Raw genomic sequence first — 25,606 nt, 5'->3', positions numbered from 1 at the left:
AGGAACTGGTCAAGCTCTGTAGACTCTTAGGGTGATATGAGGGCTTGAGAGAGGCCCACAAGTTCTGGAACTGAATCCACAAGTGCAGGTCTGGTCATTTTGAGTTTCCTGGGAAGAAGACAACCCTCATGGTAAGGAAATGAGGGGAAACTGTGGTCAGAGACCCAGGGCATGGCCATGGGGACCTGGGGACTGCTGGAGTGCTGGGTTACTAAGCAGGGAGTGGGGATCACAGAGCCCAGCTTCATATTGGTAGAAGAGGCAACTGCAGCCCAGAGAGGGGAACAGGATGAGTACAAGTACAAGGAAGGCTATCAGGGAGGCTCCCCTTGAGAAGACAGCAGGCCTCTTGGGGGTGGGGAGGCTCTGGCCAGAGTCTAGAAAAAAGATGATGACTTTGGTGACACAAAGTTCAAGAGCATCTTCATTGAACAATTGAAAAAACAGTGGTTCTGGAACCCTCCCCCATGGACTTGCCCTGATGTCCTGTGTTCCTCCAGTCTCCGCTTCTCCTCAGGACAGACAGAGGAGAGGAAGCAGCTGCATCGGGGAGGGACGCCCAGGAAACATCATTCACAGGAGCCACAGGCAGCCCGAGGAGATCAGCAGGATGGAGCTAGTGAGGAGGACTGGGCTAAGGCAGGCAGGCCCGGCCCTGCTGACGAACTTCACGTCACCGATCTGCTTCCTCATCCAGTTAGTGAAGTAGGAGGTGCTGGTGTAGACAGCCGGGAAGTGGCGCCGGTTGCAGCTAAAGCTCCAGGTCACCACCCCCATCTGAATCCAAGAGTTGTCCATTTGGCAGACCAGGGAATTGCCAGAGTTACTCTGTGGAGGGGAGCAAGGGCGGCATAAGAGAGGCAGCAGGAGGGCCTCCTTGCAGGTCCTGGACAAATAAATTTGCACCTTCCCAGGCCATGTCCTTAACATGAGCTGTATTAGGCCCGTGCTGTCCCTGACAATGAGGCATAGCTAGGAGCCTGCCCTGTGACATGGAAGCGCTGTTCTGGGGCCTGAGCTCAGGATCACACTGGTCTCTTTCTTCACTCCCCTGCTAACCCTCTGACCATAACTCCCTGGTCCCCTCCTCTGCCCTCTCTCTAAATTGTGGTGGGCCTCCAAGGTGTTACCCTTGACTTCCTCCTTTCCTACCATCCGGCTGGCATAATGAACTATTTGAAGTGCAAATAAATCTGTTCCCTCTTTTCATGCAAAGCAGAGGCAAATGTAAGAATAATGTTTACAACAGCAAACATCAAAAGGTAACAGCTTTTATTTCTGCTGCTGATGGGTTTATGATTTTTTAAACTATCCTATACTTTTTAGTATTGTTGAAAAGTTTTATAAATCAGAAAAATAGCCCATGCTCTCCCTCCCTCCCTATATGTATACATATATATTTTAATGTAATGTAAACCAAGATTTGGAGAAGGAAATGGCAACCCACTCCAGAATTCTTGCCTGGAGAATCCCAGGGACGGGGGAGCCTGGTGGGCTACCATCTATGGGGTCGCACAGAGTCGGACACAACTGAAGCGACTTAGCAGCAGCAGCAGCAGCAAACCAAGATTTATAAGATATAATCTAATGAAGAGTGCATAAGATACATAAGGACAAATAACAAAATCATACTTAATAAGATAAAGGAAGACCTACATTAATGTACAGATATACTATTGTTCTTAGGTGAGGCAATTTAAAACAATGTAAAACTGTCAATTCTCAGCATCTGGCTTCCTGCAGCATGGAAGGCTAGATCCCCTATCCCACCTTACTTAAGATAACATGTGAGTTTTTTTAAATTATCATTTTAAATGCATGGGTGAGCTGGCAAGAAAATAGACTCCTCAGATTGCAAAACCCAAGGGAGGGCTGAAACCCAGAGAGCTGACAGCTAAGCCCAGAAGATGACTTTTTGCTCCAAGGCCATGGGCCAAACCCAGTGAAACTGAGTTTTGGTTTTCACAGCCTTATTCATGGGTGCAAAAGACAAAATGCAAAACCCAGAGCCTGCTCAAGATGGGGAGCCCAAGAGGAAACCTCCTGCAAAAAGTTATTCCTGCCGAAAAGGACCACACCTTCTGCGTGAGGATAAACTAGGAACACCTGCCCTCATGTGAACTTGTAATTCAAATTCACACTGTCTGGGTGATTTAAAATAATTGAGCCAAGAACATCACTTAAAGCAGTTCTTGGTTGGCTTTATGCCCTGGTACCTGGCAGAAGCAAATATAGATTCTGTCTGAAGGACCTCACTTTTCAAGCCATGCTTCAGCGAACTCCCACGAAGAACACTCTAAAGAGCATGTCATCACTTTTAAAACATCACTGCGCACACAGGGAAGTTGAGGCACCAAGAGCAAATGCCAGCCAGCAGAAAAAACCAAAAGCAGCATCAGAGCCTTCACAGTTTGATATTCAGAAATCATCACATGAGAGCCTCAAAGTTTCTGGTGATGCACTATTTTGTAGGCTTGGTGGTGAAGGTATGGGTATTGACTGTGTTATTCTTTGTTCTCCAAACACATTTTATAAATATCTTTTATCTTTATTCATTAGAGAGTAAAACAGTCAAAATATTGTGACAATGTCAGTTCTTGCATTGACCTCTAACATTCAAGCAATTCCAAGTAAAATGCTACCAGGATTTTTTCAGGACCTTGACAATCTGATTCTAGAACTAATATTAAAGGATAAAGGCCATGAATTCTATGACAAGTTTGAGAAAAAAAAGAGCAAACTGGAGACGCTGTGGACTGGAGATATATCTAACCAGAGTTAGATCTATTTCAAAGCTATAATTATACAAACTATGGCACTAGCATAGAAATAGAAAAATAGACCACTGGGGCAATGGAGAGCCAGCCAGATGCCTGCAAGTGAGGAAACTTGGCACATGCTCCAGAAAGTGTCATGACTATGGAAAAGGAGGTCTCTGTTGTAGGTAGTAGGGAAATTGACAGAGAAAAATTAATTTGGACCCCACCATAACAAAATTCCAGGGAGGTAGAGTGGGCTTGGTGAAGTTTAAATCAAACTGATTTTTAAATTGAGGCTTATAATAGGACAAGGCATTTACTAACTGAAAGTAACTGAAAATTATGGGCTCCTCCCAAAATGGAGGCGAGAGAAAGATTTGACATAGGGCAATGGGGGAAATGACTCAAAAGAATAAAACTAATGTGGATTCTCTAACAAATTGAGATTCCTCAACAAACAAATACAGGAGGGGAATGTAGGACAACATCAGTTATGTAAATTAAAATACCCATATATCGTGCTACACATTTTTCAAAGACACAAACATCTTTAAAGACATTACTAAACACATTTCAGTAGGGGCCTTGTGTGGGGAGAGAAAATGGAAGATGAAGGGGAAAATCAAGCCAGTGATAATTAAGCTAGTAATGATAGTGTGAGGACCCTTACCTGAGAGAGATGGTTGACTGGACTCTGGGAATCCAGAGTTAAAGAAAAGTCAGAGAAAAAGAGAGAGAAAATTGGAGGGCAAAAGAAAGATCCTATGTGGACATTCTCTTACCACAGTGAAATAAAGCCAGAACCCAATAAAAAAATGTGAAACACCCCCATCAGAGGAAAAATAATTAACTTTCAAAAATGCTAAAATAAAAACAGAATTAAATCTACAATTGGAATGCAGAAAAATAAGAATACCATATATTGCAAAGTCCATGGGATGTGGGCCAAAATTGCACACAAAATAGTCTTAGTCTAAATACTTTTAACATCAAACAAGAGGGAATGAAAATAAATTATTATCAATTATTTATCACTGCACATTCAGCTGAAGACAATTAAAATGGAATTAATAAAGGCAAAAAGGAGATGTCATGCATTAGAAAGCAAAAAAATCATGGACTCGAGAAATAAAATCAATCACTTTTTCTTAAAAAACAACAAAATATATAAATACCTTTTAAGTCCTACCAAGGAAAACTGAAAGAGGAGGAAAATGCAAATATTTTGTGGTGTAAGTAGAAGAGATTAAAGTCAGATTCAGGGAAAATACACTTTCTAGGATCTGAAGACTGTTTATAACTTTCTCTTTATGGATTTAAATTCTAGATGAAATGAATAATTCTTAAGAAAATACAAATCATAAGCCAATAACCAGGGACAAAATAACATAAAATACTGGTCAAGAACTACCCCTTCAAATGAGAACAGGTCTATGTGGTTTTACAGGCAACTTCTTTCTAGCGTTCAAGGAGCAGATAATTTATGTCATTTCAAATGTTCTAGAACATAGATTGTACTTTCAAGTGAAGCATAGTTGTGACTCTATAATTTGACAAGGAGAGTGCCTTTCTCAACACACCTTAAATGCAGCCCAGTCTCACTGGAGGAAAACAAAACACGATGCAAAGACTGCATGTATGGCGTCTCACGGGACTGCTGTTCCCTGGCCGCACCTTTCCTGGGCTGTGCACCACCACCATCCTGTGTCTGGTCCAGGGCCCAGGACAGGGTGGTCTGTTGGATGAAGAAAGAAATTAAACATATCCTAAAAAAGGATATTATAAATCTGAATACAACAGATGAATGAAACCAAGGCAACTATGACCAGGGAGAGCTGATCCTAGCAGGCAGGGTAAATGGACATGAGGAATCTGTTCACAGAACCAACTTAGCATGCTGAAGAGTATACAGTCATCTTGATAGCTGCAGAAAACACGTTTTATGAAGTTTAGCATTCGTTCCTGAAATAAAATGCCACAGTGAAACAGAAAGCAATCACTCTCTCCTCCACAGATGATATGCCATGTTAGCAAGATGCTTCATCATGAAGTGTGGGGAGCACGTCCAAGAAGGTCAGCAACAAGAAAAAGCAGAGCCACAATTCCAGGCTGCTTTCAGGGACAGTACCCAGAATAATGGAAAAAGTAAAAATCATGAAAACGAAAGAGGCAAAATCATCACTAATCATAGCTCATATGGGCATAGACCTGGAAAGCCCAAGAGAGTCAACAAAAACTCTTGGAATATAATAAAAGGGTTCAGTGAGCTGAACTCCTAGATGTTTTCAACAAAATGAGTCTGATAGATGGAAGTAGGGCAAGTCAAAAGGAAGGAAGGTTCTTGTTCTTCTGAGGAAGGTGTAGACATTGATTAACCCTGGGTGTTAAATTTAAATACATGTGTGGAAACTATCAGGTGACCAACAGGAGAATGACCCTGAGATACAACAACTTCTAAACCACTACAGGGAAAAAGTGGAGTGGAAAAAATATCAAACCAGTATATAAAGTGAGGGGTATAAAAAGAAACATTCTTCTTGGTAAATGGGTTAAAGGAAAGCCTCCCAAATGTGTTGGAAAGTATAAGGCACTGAGCCTTATATTGTTTATAAGACATATAACTAAAACAAGATAGCACAGTGTCTCATGGAAGACAGAGGGATTGTTCTGGAATATGATTTTTGATATTACAAAAAAATAGAAAAAGAAATAGGCATAATATTGAAAAGTAGGAGACAAATTTATCACTGTTTGCAGATGATGTGTCTCTGGGCCTACAAAATTAAAGAGAATCCACTATACCTAGGAAGCTTGCTTAGTACAAAGTAAATACACACAAAAATCAATATATTGATATAATACAAACAGAAAATACACTGAAAAAAAAATACTGCTCACAATAGAGATGTGATATAAAACACCTAGGAATAAACTTAAGAAGGGGGGCATGCAATAACTATATAGAGAAAGCTATATAAACTATTGCTCTAGGGACACAAAGAAATAAATCAAAATAGGGTCTATTTTTCCCTAAATCAATCTATTAATTTCCACCAAAATCACCATGATTTTCCTTTTATATTGTACTAAGACTGTTCAAGAGAAAATGGGGGGAAAGAACATATGGAGACTATACGACATGCTACTAAAACACCAGTGAGTCAATAATTAAATCAAAGAAGAAATTAGAAAATACCCTGAGACAAAGATTGTTCACTTTGAATGAACGTGGGAGAACAGCCAGGTAAATTCTTTAAAATAAAAATAATAAAGGAGGACTTGCTTTACCGCACACAAAAAGGAATCGTAGAGCTATAATAATTTTAAAACAGTGGTGGTGGCATAGGAATGAGACTGCAAAGAGCAGAAATACGTGAAATAAGATGGAAATGTATAACATAATAAAGACGGCATTTCTAATTCATTGCCCCAAAAAAGTATTCAATAAAAATTGTTGACCTAACTGGTTTCTTCTCTCACCCTTCCAGATGAATCGAAATTAAAATATTTAAAGAAAATAATTAAGAACATATATGAGTAAAGAATTTTAAAAATCTTAGGGTGGGAAAGATTTCTAAGCACAGCATGAAAACTACAATCACTAAGGGAAATAATGATAAATGCGGACATATGGAAATTTTAATTAACTCTATGAGAACAAATCCATACCCAAAGAAGGTAAATCGTGAACAAGTAGGGTGGAATTGTAAAGCATTTCACAAAGGGTTAAAACTTCCTGTTTCCAAAGTTTAAAAAAAACCCAAACTTTTGATTTTGAAGTAATTCAAGACTTACAGGACTTCCCTGGTGGTGCAGTAGATAGGAATCCGCCTGCCAGTGCCGGGGACATGAGTTTGATCCCTGGTCTAGGAAGATTCCACGTGTCCAGGGCAACTAAGCCCGTGCACCACAACTGTTAAAGCCCGAGCCTAGAGCCTGTGCTCCACAAGAGGAGCCACTGCAGCGGGAAACCGGCGCACCAATGCGACAAAGAGCAGCTCCTGCTCGCCGCAACCAGAGGAGGCCCGAGCACAGCAACTAAGACCCAGGGGAACCGGCAATAAAAGTAATTAATAAAAAAAGATTGACCAAAAAGTTATGAGTATAATATTTTTACTCAGACCCGCTGATTTAATGTTTAACCTTATTTGTTTTATTTTCTCTATCCATTAGTATGAGTGTATACATACACATATTTTATAAGCCACTAAAATTAAGTTGAAAAAGACATGATGTTCCTTACCAGTAATTACCACAGCATATAATAGCTACAGTTCTTACAAATCAATAAAAAGAAAAGTAGTTTAATAGAAAAACATGGGCAAAGGACAGGGAAAAGTGTAAATGGTACACTGAACACAATAAGCATCTTCATTTGAACCCTTTTGTCCCTTTAAAATGTATTTCCTTGATCCTGGGTAAAAAGTGGGCAGAATCAGAATGTTTTGCTCACTGTGACTATTGTAATCATAATCACTGTGATTACACTGTCATATAAATGTCTCAGTTTAGAAATCAGAATACACACACCCACACAGTAAGCACAAAGCTAGACTTGATTTAAAGTCAAACTTCTCAGTAGATAACTAATGAGGACCCACTGTATAGCACAGAGAACTCTACTCAATACTCTGTAATGGTCCATATGGGAAAATAATCTAAAAAAGATAAATCTGGGACTGGCAGAACTCCTGGACAACCAAGGCTGCAAGAAGGATCCCCATGTAACCAAGTCTGACAGGAAAAAAAGCATCGGGTCAGGACCTGTGCCCCTGGAAGGGGTCTAAGAGGAGAAGAAAGACTGCACAGTAAAACCTCACCTTGAGGAGTGAGCCATAGACTGGCCATCCCAGTTCTGGGGTCCTACATGGAGGAGACAAGCCCCCTTGGCTGCTGGGAGAACCACTGGGACAGATAGGCAGGAGAAACCTAGATGCCACACACGAGGAATGTGCCAGTGCTAGCTTAATGACAGGTTAGAGAGACGTCTGCCTAATGACTGCTGCCTTACTGCCTTAAACTTAAACCCCACTCACGTGATGCCACAGCTTAGCACAGAATGGAGGGCAGCTGGGTCCTGAGAAAAGACTCAGTCTAGCAAGGCAGAGGCAGCAGAGGGGTGTGGGGTGGGGTCCAAATGTGGGGACAGTGGCCATGGTTGGCACTTACTCAAACAGCACTTACTCAAACAGCACCACAGAGACAGCCTGGGCCTCTGGTGGCAGTACAGCCACTTGAACCCTTGCAACCAACACCACCATCCCCACTCCCATTCCGCACCACGATACAGCACCAGAAGTGGGACAACCAAGCAGGGGAAAAGACTCAGTCTTGGGCTATGTGTGAGCAGAGCCCCAGAAGCCTACACCGGCAGCGCAACAGCCCTGTGTGAGCACACAAGCCCCATTTACTCCAGCACTCCCCTCCTTCGGGGCAAAAGCCCCAGTGTAGGGAGAAGAAAAACACAGACTTAAAAGGAACAGAATTAGCTTGAACTCGACCTCAGGGTTTCCTAGCAACGTGGGAGCAAACTCCACCCTTGAGGGGGTGGCCACACAGAGGGAGCAGAGAGGAAGTCCCAGCTCCTACCCTGCACAGTCTGTAGCTCCTCTAACAGCAGCCACACCTTCCGTCAAGGTGATAGTGGCCAGCACACCATGAGGAAAGACTTGGCTGGCATCTACATCAAATCCAGCCCTCACAGCAAAGACACTGGGCACACACAGTCTACGAAGGGACACTTCCACATAAAAACATCACCCCTTCAAGACAACAGCAGACAACTGTGTTTCACCTAAATTCATAGACAGAGAAAGTTAAGTAAAATTGAAAGAAACTTACTCCCACCTGAAAGAACAAAAGAAAACCCCTGAACAAATAATGAAACAGATAATCAGTCTACCAGACACTGAATTCAAAAAGTTGGTAATAGGGACTTCCTTGGTGGCCCAGTGGCTAAGACTCTGCGTGCCCAATGCAGGGGGCCTGGGTTCAATTCCTGATCAAGGAACTAGACCCCACGTGCTGCAACTAAGAGTTCTCATGCCCCAACTAAAGATGCCACATGTTGAGATGAAGATTGACAATTCCCTGTGCCATGAGTAAGACCATTTATTTGGTGCAGCCAAATAAATAAATGTTTTTTAAGTTGGTAATAAAAATGCTAAGTGAATTAAGAAAGAATTATTAGTATAAACATAGATGATTTTAACAAGAAAGCAGAACTACAAAGAAGGCCCAATCAAAAATAGATAAATCAATTTCTGAGATAAAAGGCACTCTAGAGGCAATGAATAGCCAACAAAATAAAAAAGAAGAATACATAAGAGATCTGGAAGATAGAAGAATGGAAATCACCAAATCTGAACACCAGAGAGACAAATGAAAAACAAAAAAATAAATAAATAAAGCAAAATATGAGATCTGTGGGTGTAATATAAAGGTGCCAATGTATGCATAATAGGGATTCCAGAAGGAGAAGAGAGAGAAGGGGATTGAAAATGTATTTGAAGGAACTTCCCTGGTGGTCCAGTGATTGGGATTCCGCCTGCCAATGCAGAGGACATGAGTTCAATCCCTGGTCCAGGAAGATCCCACATGCATGGATCACCTGAGCCCATGAGCCACAACTACTGAACCCATGCCCCACAACCACTAAAGCCTGTGTGCCTACAGCCCATGCTCCGCAAAAAGAGAAGCCACCACAATAAGAAGCCCGAATACCACAATGAAGAATGGCCCCCACTTGCGGCAACTAGTGAAAGCCCATGCATTAACAAAGATCCAGCATGGTCAAATAAATAATTTTTACAAAAAGAAAATGTATTTGAAGAAATTATGGCTAAAAACTTCCTAAGCCTAAAGGAGGAAACATATCCAGGTACAGAAAGCACAGAGGGTCCCAAACAAAATGAATCAAAACATTCCCACACCAATACATATTATAGCTAAAATGGCAAAAATTAGGACTTCCCTGGTGGTCCAGTGGTTAAAAATCCACCTTGCAACACAGGGGACATGGGTTGGATCCCTAGTCTGGGAAGGTTCTACATGTAGTGGAGCAACTAAGCCTGTCCACCACAGCTACTGAAGCCTACCCACCCTAGAGCCCGCGCTCTGCAACGAGAAGTCATCACAGTGAGAAGCCTTTGCATCACAACTACTAGCCCCCACTTGCTGCAACTAGAGAAAGTCCTTGCAGCAACAAATAACCAACACAGCCATAAATAAATAAATATTTTTAATGGCAAAAGTTAAAGAGAGAATCCTAAAGGCAGCAGGAGAGAAACAGAGTCATGTACAAGGGAACCCCCTTAAAGCTATCAGCTGATTTCTCTGCAAAAGCTTTGCAGACCAGAAGGAAGTGGCATAATATACTCAAATTCATGAAAACGGGAAGACCTGAAACCTAGGATACTCTACCCAACAATATTATAATTTAGAACAGAAGTAGAGAGAAAAAATTTCTCAGACAAGCAACACTAAAAGAATTCAGTTACACTAAACCATTCTGAAAGAAATGTTGAGCATCTTCTCTAAATGGAAAAGAAAGAATCTATAGGGAAAGGAAAATCCCAATAGGAAAGGCAAACTATATAGTAAGCATTGATGATCACTTAAATAATTCAAAACATAGAATAAAAAACAAACAAAAACTATAAAAGCAACTATAACTGCTGAGACGGTCAATTCCTAGGCAGGTTGATTAAAAAGTCCAGGGTCCCCAAGGAGGAGAAAGGGGTCCGGGGCTCTCAAGGAGAAGGAAAGGACAAACTATTTTTCCTACATTCCTTAGTAAGGATTATATAACAATAATGTATCCTGCTTGAGGACATGTTTCTCCTTCCTGAAAACCTTCTGACTAATCCTGTTATCTTAAAATGTATATTGTGGGAGTGGGTCTAGTAAGATCTTTACAACCTTGAGACATTATTTGATTTATTGCAATAACCAATTAAAAAATCTATAATTCCCTTGCTAAGAATAGGGATGGGGGCACTTTCTATTCCCCTTCTGATGTCTATGTCAAAAGATTTCTCTGTCCCTTTTTCACTTTAATAATACTCTGCTATGCAAAAGCTCTTGAGTGATCATGCCTGGTCCCTGGTCCCGAAGCTAAATCTTCTTCAGAGATCATGAATCTTACGTTCACTGTAAGCTATCACTACAATAAACAGTAAAGGGGTAAGCATGAAGATGTAAAATATGACATCAAAAACACAAAATCCGGAGAAGGGGAGTAAATAAGTAGATCTTTTAGAATGTATTTGAACTTGAATGACTTCTTTTTAAAGCAACTAGATATAATTATGGATCAACATATATAAATTCCATGGTAACCACAACTCAAAAGCATACTTATTGTAGGTTGTGTATACACAAAAACCAAATAGAAAAGACCTCAAGCATACTATTAAAGAAAATTATCAAGCCACATTGGAAAAGCAAAAGGAAGAAGAAAGGAACAAGTAAGAACTACAAACACACTGGAAAGCAAGGAATAAAATAGCAATAAGTACATACCTGCCAATAAAAACTTTAAATGTCAGTGGACTAAATCCTCTGATCAAAAGACATAGAGAGACTTACTGGATACCAAAAAAACAAATGAGACCCTTCATTACGCTGCTTACAAGAGACTCAGTTCAGGGCAAAAGACATACGCAGACTGAAAGCAAGGGGACAGAAAATGGAATTCATGCAAATGGAAACGACAGGAAGGTGGGGGTACTGCTACTGCTAAGTCACTTCAGTCGTGTCCGACTCTGTGCGACCCCATAGACGGCAGCCCACCAGGCTCCCCCGTCCCTGGGATTCTCCAGGCAAGAACACTGGAGTGGGTTGCCATTTCCTTCTCCAATGCAGGAAAGTGAAAAGTGAAAGTGAAGTTGCTCAGTCGTGTCCGACTCTTCTCGACCCCATGGACTGCAGCCCACTAGGCTCCTCCGTCCATGGGATTTTCCAGGCAAGAGTACTGGAGTGGGGTGCCATTGCCTTCTCCGAAGGTAGGGGTAGCAATACTTAAATGAGACAAAACAGACTCTAAAACAAAGGCTATAAAAAAAGACAAAGAAGCAGATTATATAATGATAAAGGGGTCAATACAAGAAGAGGATATTACACTTGTTAACACACACACTTAATACAGGAGCAATTAAATACAAAGCAAATACTAACAGACATAAAGGGAGAAACTGACAATAACGCAGTAACAGTAGGAGACTTTAATACCCTACTGATCTCAATGGACAGATCATTCAGAAAGAAAATCAATAAGGCAACAGAGTTCCTAAGTGACACCAAAGATCAGTTGTACTTGATATCTACAGGACACCACATTAAAAAAAAAAAAATAGAATACACACTCTTTTCAAGTGAGCATGGACTGTTCTCCAGGTTATCTCACACACTAGGTCACAAAACCAGCCTCAACAAATTTAATAGGATAGAAATTATATCAAGCATTTTTCCGACCACAACAATATAAAACTAGAAATCAACTACAGAAAAACTGGAAAACAAATATATGGAGACTAAACAACATGCTACTAAAAATCAATGAGTTAATGATGATATCAAAGACAAAAACATTCTGAGAGAAGTTTATAGTGATACAGGCCTTCCTCAAGGGAAAAAGAGAAAAATCTCAAATAAACAACCTAATCTACCACCTAAAAGAATTAGAAAAAGAAGAACAAACACATGAAAAGATGCTCAACATCACTCATTATCAGAGAAATGCAAATCAAAACCACTATGAGGTACCATTTCACACCAGTCAGAATGGCTGCGATCCAAAAGTCTACAAATAATAAATGCTGGAGAGGGTGTGGAGAAAAGGGAACCCTCTTACACTGTTGGTGGGATGCAAACTAGTACAGCCACTATGGAGAACAGTGTGGAGATTCCTTAAAAAACTGGAAATAGAACTGCCTTATGATCCAGCAATCCCACTGCTGGGCATACACACTGAGGAAACCAGAAGGGAAAGAGACACGTGTACCCCAATGTTCATCGCAGCACTGTTTATAATAGCCAGGACATGGAAGCAACTTAGATGTCCATCAGCAGATGAATGGATAAGAAAGCTATGGTACATATACACAATGGAGTATTACTCAGCCATTAAAAAGAATACATTTGAATCAGTTCTAATGAGGTGGATGAAACTGGAGCCTATTATACAGAGTGAAGTAAGCCAGAAGGAAAAACATAAATACATTATACTAACGCATATATATGGAATTTAGAAAGATGGTAACAATAACCCTGTGTACGAGACAGCAAAAGAGACACTGATGTATAGAACAGTCTTATGGACTCTGTGGGAGAGGGAGAGGGTGGGAAGATTTAGGAGAATGGCATTGAAACATGTAAAATATCATGTAAGAAACGAGTTGCCAGTCCAGGTTCGATGCACGATACTGGATGCTTGGGGCTAGTGCACTGGGACGACCCAGAGGGATGGTATGGGGAGGGAGGAGGGAGGAGGGTTCAGGATGGGGAACACATGTATACCTGTGGTGGATTCATTTTGATATTTGGCAAAACTAATACAATTATGTAAAGTTTAAAAATAAAATAAAATTAGAAAAAAATTTAAAAAAAAGAAAAAGAAGAACAAAGAAAGTCCAAAGTTGGCAGAAGGAAGGAAATCATAAAGATAAGAGATGAAATAATTAAAACAGAGATTTAAAAAAATAGAAAAGAAGGATGAAACCAAGGGCTGATTCTTTTGAAAAGATTAACAAAATTGATAAACATTTAGCCAGTCTCATCAAAAATAAAAGAGGACCCAAATAAACAAAATAAGAAAGAAAGAAAAGAAATAACAATCAATATCATAGATGTACAAAAATCATAATAAAATACTATAAACACTTAAATGTCAACAAACTGGACGATACAGAAGAAATGGACAAAATTGGACAAATTTCTAGAAACATATAGCTTGCCAAGACTGAGTCAAAAAGAAACAGACAATTTGAATAGACTAATCATAATCATTATAAGTGAAACAGATTCTGTAAAACAAACAAACAAAAACATGGCCTGCAAACAAAAGTTCAGATCTGTCGTGGTTAAGACTCTGTGCTTCCATTGAGGGGGCATGGGTTCAATCCCTGGTCCTGGAACTAAGATCCCACATAAGGCAAAAAAAAAAGAATCAGTTTATTTTTAGGGACTTCCCTGGAGGTTGAGGTCTGAACAGCTTCACTGAGGAATTCTATCAAACACAGAAAAAAAAAAAAAAGTTATCCCTATACTTCTCCAACTATTCCAAAAAACTAAAGAGGAGGGGATACTCCCAAATTCATTCTATGAGGCCACCATTACCCTAATATCAAAACTAGACAAAGATCAGAAAAGAAAATTACAGGCCAACATCTTTTATGAATATAGATGCACAAATCCTCAACAAAATATTAGCAAACTGAATCCAACAATACATTAAAAAGATCATACACCATGATCAAACTGGGTTTACTCCAGGGTCACAAGGATGGTTTAACATACACAAATCAATGTTATACACCACACTAACAAAATGAAAGAAAACCCACATGATCATCTCAGTAGATGCCAAGAAATGCATCGATAAAATTCAATATCCATTCATAATAAAAACCCTCATCAAAGTGGGTATAGAAGAAACATATCTCAACATGATAAAGGTCATTTATGACAAAATCAGGGCCAACATAATATTCAATGGTGAAAAGCTGAAAGCCTTCCTCCTGAATTCAGGAAGAAGACAAGGATGCCCATTCTTGTCACTGTTATATATATATATATATATATATATATATATATATATATATATTTTTTGGTCACTGTTATTTAATATAGTACTGGAAGCCCTATCCATAGCAATCAGACAAGAAAAAGAAATAAAATACATGCAAATTGAAAGGGGGGAGAGAAAATTGTCACATTTGCAGATGACATGATACTCTATATTGAGAACCCTAAAGTTTCCATCCAAAACTATTAGAATAAATGAATTCAGTAAGTTTTCAGGATCCAAGATTAATATACAGAAAGTTATTGCATTTTTGTACCCTAGTGAAATATCTGAAAGAGAAAGTAAAAAAACCATCCTGTTCAAAATCTTGTAAAAAAAAAAAAAAAAACCCTAGGAATAATCTTAACCAAGGAGGTGAAAGACCTATACACTGAGAACCATAAAACACTGATGAAGTAAGCTGAAGATGACTGAAAGAAATGCAAAGATAATCTGTGCTCTTGGATTTCAAAATTAATATTATTAAAACGGCCATACTACTCAATCTACAGATTTAATTTGTTGTTGTTCAGTTGCTCAGTTGTATCTGATTCTTTGAGACCCCATGGACTGCAGCATGCCAGGCTTGCCTGTCCTTCACTATCTCCCAGAGTTTACTCAAACTCATGTCCATTGAGTTGGTGATGCCACCCAACCATCTCATCCTCTGTCATCCCCTTTTCCTGCCTTCTATCTTTCCCAGCATCAGGGTCTTTTCCAATTAATTGACTCTTCACATCAGGTGGCCAAAGTATTGGAATTTCAGTTTCAGCATCAGTCCTTCCAATGAATATTCAGGGTTGATATTTTTTAGGATTGACTGGTTTGATCTCCTTGCAGTCCACGGGACTCTCAAGAGTCTTCTCCAACACCACAGTTTGAAAGCATCAATTCCTTGGTGCTCAGCCTTCTTTATGATCCAACTCTCACATCCGTACATGACTACTGGAAAAACCATAGCTTTTACTAGGAGGACATTTGTCAGCAAAGTAATGTCTCTGATTTTTAATATGCTGTCTAGTTTTCTCATAGCATCTCTTCCAAGGAGCAAGACTCTTTTAATTTCACGGCTGCATTCACCATCTGCAGTGATTTTGGAGCCCAAGAAAATAAAGTCTGCCACTGTTTCCACTGTTTCCCCATCTATTAGCCATGAAGTGATGTGACCGGATGCCATGATCTTAGTTTTTTGAATGTTGAGTTTTAAGCCAGCTTTTTCACTCTCCAGGCTTCCCTGATAACTCAGTTGGATAAATTTATATTAAAAAAAAAAAAAAAAAGAATCCAACCTCAATGCAGGAGACCCTGGTTGGATTTCTGGGTCAGGAAGATCCACTAGAGAAGGGATAGGCCACCCACTACAGTATTCTTAGGCATCCCTTGTGGCTCAGCTGGTAAAGAATCTGACTGCAATGCAGGAGACCTATGTTCAGTCACTGGGTTGGGAAGATCCCCTGGAGAAAGGAAAGGCTACCTACTCCAGTATTCTGGCCTAGAAAATTCCATGGACTGTATAGTTCACAGGGTCGCAAAGAGTCAGACTTAAGTGAGTGACTTTCACTTTCATTCTCCTCCTTCACCTTCATCAAGAGGCTCTTTAGTTCCTCTTCTGCTTTCTGCCATAAGGGTGGTGTCATCTGCATACCTGAGGTTATTGATATTTCTCCTGGCAATGTTGATTCCAGCTTATGCTTCATCCAGCCCGGCATTTCACATGATGTACTCCGCATATGTTAAATAAACAGGGTGACAATATACAGCTTTGACACACTCCTTTCCCAATTTTGAACCAGTCTATTGTTCCATGTTCAATTCTAACTATTGCTTCTTGACCTGCATACAGGTTTCTCAGGAAGCAGGTAAGTTTGTCTGGTATTCCTATCTCTTTAAGAATTCCCTAATTTGTTGTGATCCACACAAAGGCTTTAGTGTAGTCAATGAAGCAGAAGTAGATGTTTTTCTGGAATTCTCTTGCTTTTTCTATGATCCAACAGATGTTGACAATTTGATCTCTGTTTCCTCTACCTTTTCTAAATCCAGCTTGTACATCTGGAAGTTCTCAGTTCACATACTGTTAAAGCCTAGCTTGGAGGATTTTGAGCATGACCTTGTTAGCATGTGAAATGAGTGCAATTGTGTGGTAGTTTGAACATTCTTTGGCATTGGAATGAAAACTGACCTTTTCCAGTCTTGTGGGCACTGCTCAGTTTTCCAAATTTGCTGGCATATTGAGTGCAGCACTTTAACAGCATGGAAGTAACCCAAGTGCCCATCAACAGACAATTGGCTTAAGGAGATATGATACCCACACACACACAATGGAATATAACTCAGTCAATAAAAAAAGAATGAAATAATGCCACTTGCAATGTGGATGAACCCAGAGAACATTACACTTAGTGAAATAAGTCAGATAAAGACAAATACTACATGATATCACTTACATGTGGAATCTAAAAAAGAATACAAATGAATGTATACACAAAACAGAAACACAGTCACGGATACAGAAAACAATCTTGCGATTACCAAAGGGAGAAGGGACGCGGGGAGGAACAAATTAGGGGTATGGGATTAACAGATACAAACTACTATTCAGTATATATAAAATAGATAAGAAATAAGCATATACTGTACAGGACAGAAATTATACTCATTATCATGTAATAACCTATAATGGAATATAATCTGCAAAAACACTGAATCGCTATGCTATATACCTGAAACTAACACAATAAATCAACTATACTTCAATTTTAAAAAACCAAAAGAAACACTTGTATTAAAGATGAAAAAAAGTTAAGATGTCCAACTCAAGAAATTATCCTTTGTGTATACAGAAATTTGATTTATGAGATTATTGGTGACAGCCAGTAGAGGAAACGGTTTTTTTCACTGAATGACACTGGGAAAACTGGTAGTCCATACACAGAAATAAATAAAAACAGACCTCTAACTTTCACTATTCACGAAATGAATACACATGATTCAAGACCTAAATGTAGAAACCAAAATTTCCAAACTTTTAGAAAAAAGAAAACATAGGAAAATGTCTTTATAACCTCAGGAAAATGAAGGATTTCTTAAATAAGCATATGCCAAAAGGGGAAAAAATGGATATATGTTTGACTGAAATAAAAACTAAATTGCTAACACAACACTGTAAATCAACTATACTTCAAAACAACATTTTAAAAAAATCCAAACTGCTGTTCAGCAAAGACAGTATATATAAAATGAAATATAAAATGATTTCAAAAAGAAAACATTTGCAATATATATAATGAACATAAAATCAGTATCCAAAATATAAAAATATAATAAAAAGAAAACAGCAAACAATAGAAAATGTATAAAATATCTGAACAAGTGACTCACAGAAAAAGAATCATGAATGGTGAATAAACATAGGAAAGGATGCACAAGTACACTAGTAACCAGAACATGTACATGCAACCACATAGGATACTATTTCTCTAGTTCTCATTCTCAGAATGGAAAACATGTTAGTCTGACCAATACCAAAATTTGGCAAGGATATAGAGCGGTGAAATTTTCAAACACTGCTGTAAGAATATAGATTAATACAATCACTTTGGAAAACAATTTGGCAATGACTATTAAAGATGAAAGTATGCACGGCCTATCACCCATCAGCTCCCTGTAAGTACTGCCATGATTAACTATAATTGGGAAGAGGAGTGAAAAGTATTTTCATCCCTGTTTTTACAGAGTGGGAAAACTGAAGCCCAGGGAAAGGCGATTTTTAATCCCCCAGTGCCATGTGGGAAAGAATGCATGACCCCTAACAGTCACCTTCTTGCCCAGGTCTAGACACTGCGCACCTGACAGGTGTCCATGCCCAAATGAGAGGTGGCACAAATCATGTCATTCCCAAGTAACTTCTTCTGGTTTGTCAAGAAGAGGAACTTGTACTGTTGATTGCAGATATCATTATTTATGATCTTGACAGCCACCTCCTGAAGGCTGTAGGGGGACTGTGGGTTCGCTGGAGAGAGAGAGATCCTGCCTCACTGTCTCTTCAGCTCATCTCCATCTTGGAGCTATCCAGATTCATAATGTGGGAGGCAGGGCCATTTCCTAGGATAGTGATTCACAAAGGCCCCACTCCGCAGTCTGACTTTTGAAAATGCCCAAGCACATTAAAAAGTCCAAGCAAAAGTCTCCTGAGGGGCTCAGAACAACATCCAGGCACAGAATGAAGCCAAGGATTCAGGTTTCATGAGCATGAATGGCTAAGCACTGCTGCATTGCTACCGGCCAAGATGGCAAGATCCTAAAGCCTAGACGGAGCCACCCCCTGGAAGGCAGGACCCCACAAAGGCTCCTCAACTCTAGGACCTCAGAGTGACACCAACAGGGGACAGGAAGTCTCGGTGCTCAAGGCAACAACTGTGTAAACGGCTCCCAATGTCTAGGTAGCCCCTGTGACCCTGTGCCACCTGCAGACAGGAAATCCCAGTAACAAAGTTAATTTCCTTCCAGGCTGCAAGGTGAGAGTTTGACATTGGATTTAACTTAACTTTGGGAACCGAGATCCATGGACATCATGGGTGTCTTTTACACCAGGGTGCTGCATATATTCTCACATCAACAGAGTTCAGGACAATGTGCAGCACACTTAGGTGCTCAGGAAATGTTTGCTGATGGAGTGAATAAAGGAAGGGGATGGAGAAGCCCTTGGTGGAGCTATGTTCTGAAGAGGCAGGTGTCTTGGAACCTCAGCCTGCTTTCACTTACCGTGAATATCCACTTTTCCCCACCCGATCATCCAGCACAGGGATCCAAAAGATGGCTTGAGTTTGGGGTTAGGTAGACAGACAGGCTGGATGAGTGGGGACCAGGAGACAGAGTCCCTGAGCTTCAGGAGGGCAAGATCCTGGGATAGGTTAGTGAAATCCTCATGAATCGTGATGCGAGCAACTTGACGTTCGGTACCATTTTCCAAGAGGCTCTGAACTCCCATCTTCACGGAGTATGACAAGGGGTCCTTGGATCTGCAGGGTCACGGGTAGGAGGCAGATCACCAGCAGTGAGGTCAAACATGGAACAGGTAGAGAGACACAAGCTGAGCACAGGGCTACCCAGCCAGGCCCCTACTCCTGGATCACCAGATTCAGTGGGGGCTCCCAGGCCAAAAAGCAGAGCCCCGGGGACCGCTGGCCACCCTGACTGACCTCTGTAAGCAGTGTGCAGCTGTAAGGACCCACTGGCGGTGGATGAGGGAGCCACTGCAGATGCTCATGCCCAGGAATAGGATGCTCACCTGCCATGGCCACTTGCCTACCTCCACTAGCTTTCCGTTCACATTCTTGCAGGAGATGTTAGTCTGACCACAAGCCCGGAACCAGGACCCTTAGGAAAAAGGTAGAGAGGGGGCCGTGCCAGCCTCATGCAGACTCTCAGGCAGCAAGGGGCAGCCCTCAGGCTTCTGGCCGTCACAAGCAGCCACTGCCGCATGCACATGTGGGGAGGGACTTTTCTCACCACCCCCAAAGTGGCAACCAAAGGTCCAGAGGCAGCAGGAGCCCCATGCTAAAAAGAGAGCCTCCAAACAACCGGGACCAGACAACCTCTCCAGGGCTTGTTCGGATCCAACAGCCCAGGAGTCATCCCTTCTCCCTTGTTAACACAAGCAAAAGGTTAGGGGAGTGAAGGGGAAAAGAGAATCATCAGAGGGATGAGAGTCAGTCAAGCACTAAGTGATGGGGCACAATGAGCAGGGCTGCTAGTCAGTTGTAGCCAGAAAGCAACGGACAGTCACGTCACATTGTACAACTCCAGGGCCTGGTCCATGGACCACCAGCCCTGGAGGTGTGCTCTCTGTGACTATAACAGGAAATGAGTAAAGATGCTGTCAGTTCCCTCCTTGCCCCTCACTGGCCCCAACAGCATGAGTGGGAGGAGACAGGGCTGTATTGAACTGGCTATGAGACTGAGATTTTGAACTGGACCTTCCTGGACTAGTATTTAATAACAGCATCATTGAGGACAGGAAAAGGAGAAATTCTACAGCAAAGGTTGGAGACTGAGATTAAAGACAAAAAGATGTTTTATCAACGTATAACCTGCTGTCAAGTTTGGACTGGTCTAGAACCGTCACAGGGAGGTCAGAGACATCCTCATTACATGCAAACTTGGACATGTGTTTACACTGTCTCAAGGAGACGTGGTTCCAGCAAGTGTTTCCTTAAGCAGTTCAGCGTGCAGTGCCACCCAGAGCTTCAGGGACTCAGCAGCAGCAAGCAAAGCTTGTCCTTGCCTGGGAATGGGGGAAAGGGGCAGGAGGGGAATTATGGTGGTGGTGGAGAGGGTACAACAACAGACAGACCAGGCTAATCATCTCTTGCGACCCATACACTAGCAGAAACACCTACTGGGCCATGCCTCAGAGCAGCCCCTCAGAGTCCCAAACCACTGATGTTTGGTCTTGTTCCACCATGTCCAAGGGCTCTTGGTACTGCTAGCAGATGTGGGTGGCTGGTTTCTTTGCCACACCTGAGGCTGGTCACCTTTACCCTCAACCAGTGGCTCCCTACAGGGATCCACAGGCACCCACACAGGCCCCAGCATCTCCATGGAGTTTTGTCTACCTTGCCCTCTCATTGCTCCATTCTTGCCCATGTCTCTGGCCAGTGGCTTGCTGTCCTATTTTCTGTCTGTCCCAGGTGGGGTGGCTATATTTTCCAGCCTCTCTCATATACTGTGGTTGGTTTATGGCTACCTTGTTTCAGATTACAGCCTACCCCAATGGAGACTTTGGGAGGAAAGAGATGGCTTCCAACGTCTTGCCCTTTCCTTTCTCACAAGGCTAAGGCCCTGAAGAGCCAGGGTCCCACAGAATGAACTTCACCACTTGAAAATCTAAGTCTCATATCTAGTTCAATGCAGCCCATTCTCCTCCCACTCCCGCTGTTGGGGCCAGTGAGTGGCAAGGAAGGAACTGACAGCTAGGAGGAAGGGTTGGGCTTTGCTTCTGTGCTCCACAAGTGTAGTGGGTTCTTCAGTTTCAGAGAATAGCACTCCTCAGAACTCATGTCCAGGACAACACTGACTCTGATCTCTTCCCCCAAAAGCTTATGAAAGATTTGCAGGATTCAGCTTGGAGATGCCAGCACCAGATGCCAGCACCAAGTACAGCAGCTGAACCTTTAGGGAACCAGGATGGATTAATTTGGGGCCGTGAGATGTTGCAGATCAATCTTCTCATAGGCACAGTGATACTATTCCACACACAGGGGACACTTAGTGGCTCCAAGAGACCACTGCAGATCACCTCCACCCCTCCTTGGAGTTCCAGAGTCCAAGCACTCCCACTCACAAGCTGTATTCTGATGTCACCACCTGCCCTCACACGTGGTGATGGAGACACCTGTCTTGGCTCATGACCTCCATCCCTACAAAGTCACAGGTCCTCACCCGCACATCATCACAGGCACAGCCATCAGCAACGAGGAGCAGTGCCTATCCTCACCAGTCACAGATGCCACAGATGCCTGAGGACAGCAGAGAGCAGGACGGCACTCATTCATTCAGTCCCTCACTTAAGGAACTGGTCTGGGAAGGCAAGTCACACTAAGGGAAAAGGACAAAGTCCCTAAGTTGGGGGACACATCCCGACCAACAGATGCCATGCCAGCATATTTTCTGCCAAGGGGCAGAATGGGCAGGTAAATCTGAACCAGGGCTGCCACCACAATATTACATGTGGTCAGTTAGGGTGGGATCCCAGACTTTGTCACATGGGGTCCAAACTTTTTACCCCCAAAGAGTCTATTGAAAATTGGTGTTGAATCCTGGCTCCATAAGCATTTAGTTCTCTGGACCGCAGGTTCCCATGGTGAAATGGCCCACCTCATGGGGTGCTGAGACGTAAGCATGTGAATGACGCCTTTCATGGCTGAGAATGATGCCATGGGAATGATACCTTCTGGGGCTGAGCAGCCACCTACACACCACACTGTCCTCAGCACAAGTCCTGCTGCTCTGAGACTGTGCCTCCCTAATGAGCTCACTCATTCCACAGATTATTCGTTTTCTTCCACTTTTAATAAGGCTCTTTCCTCATGTCCATGGTCACCTGCACACAGGAACTGCCTTGCCACTGTCTGGGTCCCCACGCTTGGCACACCATGCAGTCTGGTGAGGAGGTACCCATCAAGAACAAATGAAGGCCCTTCAGGCATCAGGATGGCTGACATCGGCACCCAGGCAGAGTCCTCCTGCCTCTTTCTCATGCTCCCAAAGCCCTACCTTCAGCATAGAGGTGACTGTCAGCCCTGGCAGAAGGAAATGGAGATGCGAGGCCCTGAAGAGCTCCCTGCCCACAGGCCATAGCAAGCAAGTGAACAGCTCTCACTGGTTCTCATAATGGGACTTGGGGGCAGGGCATCTCCACTGTGTGAGAATTCTAGAACTCATGGTTTGTTTATATAGCAGGAAGTGGGGCAGAATCAGGAAGCTAAGGAGACAGTGTGGTCTGGGTCATGACCTGCCAGGGTTGTGAGGTGATGCTGTTGCCAAACACCCCTCTGGTATGGTGCACCTGTTGCCAAGCCCAAGGCCTGCGACAGCACCTGGTGTCTGGCCCATGACCTCCTGGGCTTGGCCTTGGCCTTGACAGTGCCCCTGTGTGCCTAACACCCAGTCTGTGGTAGCACAAGGTATCTGGCTTGTGACAGCGCCTACTCCCTGGCCTGTGAGGTATCCCCAGTACCCAGTTCAAGAGCCTCAAAGCCCTTCTCATGGCTTCTCTGGAGGATGGAAACTGAGGCTCTAACAAGGGGATGGCTAGTTCCTGCTAAGACTCACTGAACTGGAACTTGAGTTTTCCTTTTCCCCCACACTTTTTCTCTTCACTTTTAAGAGAACAGCTCATGGGTGGAGGGAGGTGAGCAGTCTGGGGCCTGGAAGGTGAATTCCTGAGAGGAAGCAGTTTGCAAGCCTGGGTCTTCATGAATCAGCAGAGTGACATCTTGCCCTCCTCATCACTCCAGTGAAGTCCCACCCCAAGAATCCCATCTCCTCATACTATACAGGAGGATGACTCACTCCTGCTCCACCCTGCCGTTAGTGTTGTCAAGAACATGGAGTAATGAGATCGCTATCATTACACTGCCACAGGAGATGGACTGGGACCAGCACTGTGAAAAACTTTGGGATCATTTCGTAAAGCAGAAAATGTGCCTAACTCACAACCTGCTGGTCCGTTACTTACAGTGTGCCCTGGAAATATCATGCATGTAAGCGGCAGGAAAGCCACATGAGACTGTTGACAGTGGCACTGTTAAGCATAGTCCCAACTAGAAACCCACCAGCTGTCATCAAAGGCAGGATGAATGCACAGGATACTCAAAAGCAATGAGAACACAGCAACATGGTAAATCTCATAAAAACATATTGTTGAAAGAAGTCAAACACATATCACATGAAGTTCAAAAACAGGCAGCACAAACTATTTTTAGGGACTGCTAAGTCACTTCAATTGTGTCAGACTCTTTGGGACCCACCAGGCTCCTCTGTCTATGGGATTCTCTGGGCAAAAACACTAGACTGTGTTGCCATGCCCTCCTCCAGGAGATCTTCCCGACCCAGGGATCGAATCCGCATATGTTTCCTGTATTGGCAGGCAGGTTCTTTACCACGGAGCCATCAGGGAATATATGGTACAAAAATCAAAAGGATGATTAGTGAAGTGAAAGTCACTCAGTCGTGTCCGACTCTTGTGACCCCATGGACTGTAGCCCGCAAGGTTCCTCTGTCTATGGGATTCTCCAGGCAAGAATACTGAAGTGGGTTGCCATTTCCTTCTTCAGGGAATCTTCCACTGAAGTGGGTTGCCATTTCCTTCTTCAGGGAATCTTCCAGATCCAGGAATCGAACCCATGTCTTCTGCATTGTAGGCAGATTCTTTACCGACTGAGCTAGGAGGGAAGCCCTAGAGAAGAAGACAATGATTAGTCCTATACTTAGACTGCCTCTGAGAAAAAAGAGTAAGGAAAAGAGAGAAGAAAGAAAACCCAGAGAAGCAAAACCACCTCTACTCTTCTGGCTCTGTGGAAAGTAATGCTCCGTGGGGAATAATCAACCAAGAATAAAAGATAACTGAATAAAGACCAAGCATATTCATGACCACCAATGTGAATACAAAGAAAAACCTCTACTTACACAACAAGTCAGAAATTCTTATACTGGGTAGAAAAAAAATCCACTCATGTGCTACTTGAGACTCACCTAAAACAAAGTAATATGAAGCAGTTGAAAATAAAAGATGGGCCGAAATACATTAAATATATGTAAGCAAAAATAGAAATGACAAGATTAATTTCTAAAGATGTAATCCAGGATAAAAGCTTTAAACAGAAAAAATAAAGTTATGGTGAAAAAAGATAAAAATTATAATGACTATGTGATAGCAAGGGATTCCGTAGTGGCTCAATAGTAAAGAATTCACCTGCAATGCAGGAGACGTGAGTTTGGTCCCTGGGTCAGGAAGATCCCCTGGAGAAGGAAATGACAACCCACTCCAGTATTCCTGCTAAGATAATTCCACAGACAGAGGAGCCTGGCAGGCTACAGTCCATGGGCCTGCAAGAGTCAGACGTGACTTAGAGACTAAACCGCCACCATCACCATGTAATATCATGACATCAAACACAAGTGATACATGAGAAACAGAAAAACCTCACTTGCAATGGGAGAGTCTTCTCCAGCTCTGCCTATCTTTGAGGGAGGGAACATCTATAAAAGTCAACCATAAACTAGACTACTAAGAAAATCACAGTTAACCTCCCTAAAAGCAGAACTATTCTGGGCCACAGCTTTAACCATAATGCAATGAACAAGGATTTAATAACAATTAAGTGAGATTAAACAAATGATTTAAAAATCTTAAAAATAAAGTTGTTTAACTTATTTCAAGGAAATAAAAACATTATATCAACTATTTAGAAAATACTAGTAATTAGAGCAATGCATTGAAAAAACTTACTTGAACTTGGGTATGTTCAAGGCAAATCCATAACTTTAAATGTATTTACTA

The 25,606-nt window shown here is 42.0% G+C and overlaps 1 protein-coding gene across 1 annotated transcript; it reads right to left on the bottom strand.

Annotated features, from left to right (window-relative positions):
- Window positions 1-411: 411 nt before the first annotated feature.
- Window positions 412-22,985, bottom strand: PRSS46P (serine protease 46). Its single transcript, XM_005223111.5, has 5 exons — window positions 22,819-22,985; window positions 19,743-19,920; window positions 19,306-19,562; window positions 18,390-18,553; window positions 412-828 (listed from the first exon to the last, which is right to left on the bottom strand). Exons 1-5 carry the CDS (start codon window positions 22,898-22,900, stop codon window positions 574-576), a joined length of 936 nt encoding a protein of 311 aa, XP_005223168.1. The 5' UTR covers window positions 22,901-22,985; the 3' UTR covers window positions 412-573.
- Between the last annotated feature and the right edge of the window lie 2,621 nt (window positions 22,986-25,606).

This window comes from Bos taurus, chromosome 22 (genome assembly GCF_002263795.3).
Source record: "Bos taurus isolate L1 Dominette 01449 registration number 42190680 breed Hereford chromosome 22, ARS-UCD2.0, whole genome shotgun sequence".
Lineage (NCBI taxonomy): Eukaryota > Metazoa > Chordata > Mammalia > Artiodactyla > Bovidae > Bos > Bos taurus.
This window is presented reverse-complemented; position numbering and strand designations above follow the sequence as displayed.

Excerpts from the sequence above, each read along its gene's own strand:
- PRSS46P (XM_005223111.5), bottom strand. The coding sequence starts at position 22,900 with ATGGCCTGTGGGCAGGGAGCTCTTCAGGGCCTCGCATCTCCATTTCCT. Across the intron at positions 19,921-22,818 it reads CAGTCACCTCTATGCTGAAG|GGTCCTGGTTCCGGGCTTGT; the intron begins GTAGGGCTTTGG and ends CTTTTTCCTAAG. Across the intron at positions 19,563-19,742 it reads GCTGCACACTGCTTACAGAG|ATCCAAGGACCCCTTGTCAT; the intron begins GTCAGTCAGGGT and ends GTGACCCTGCAG.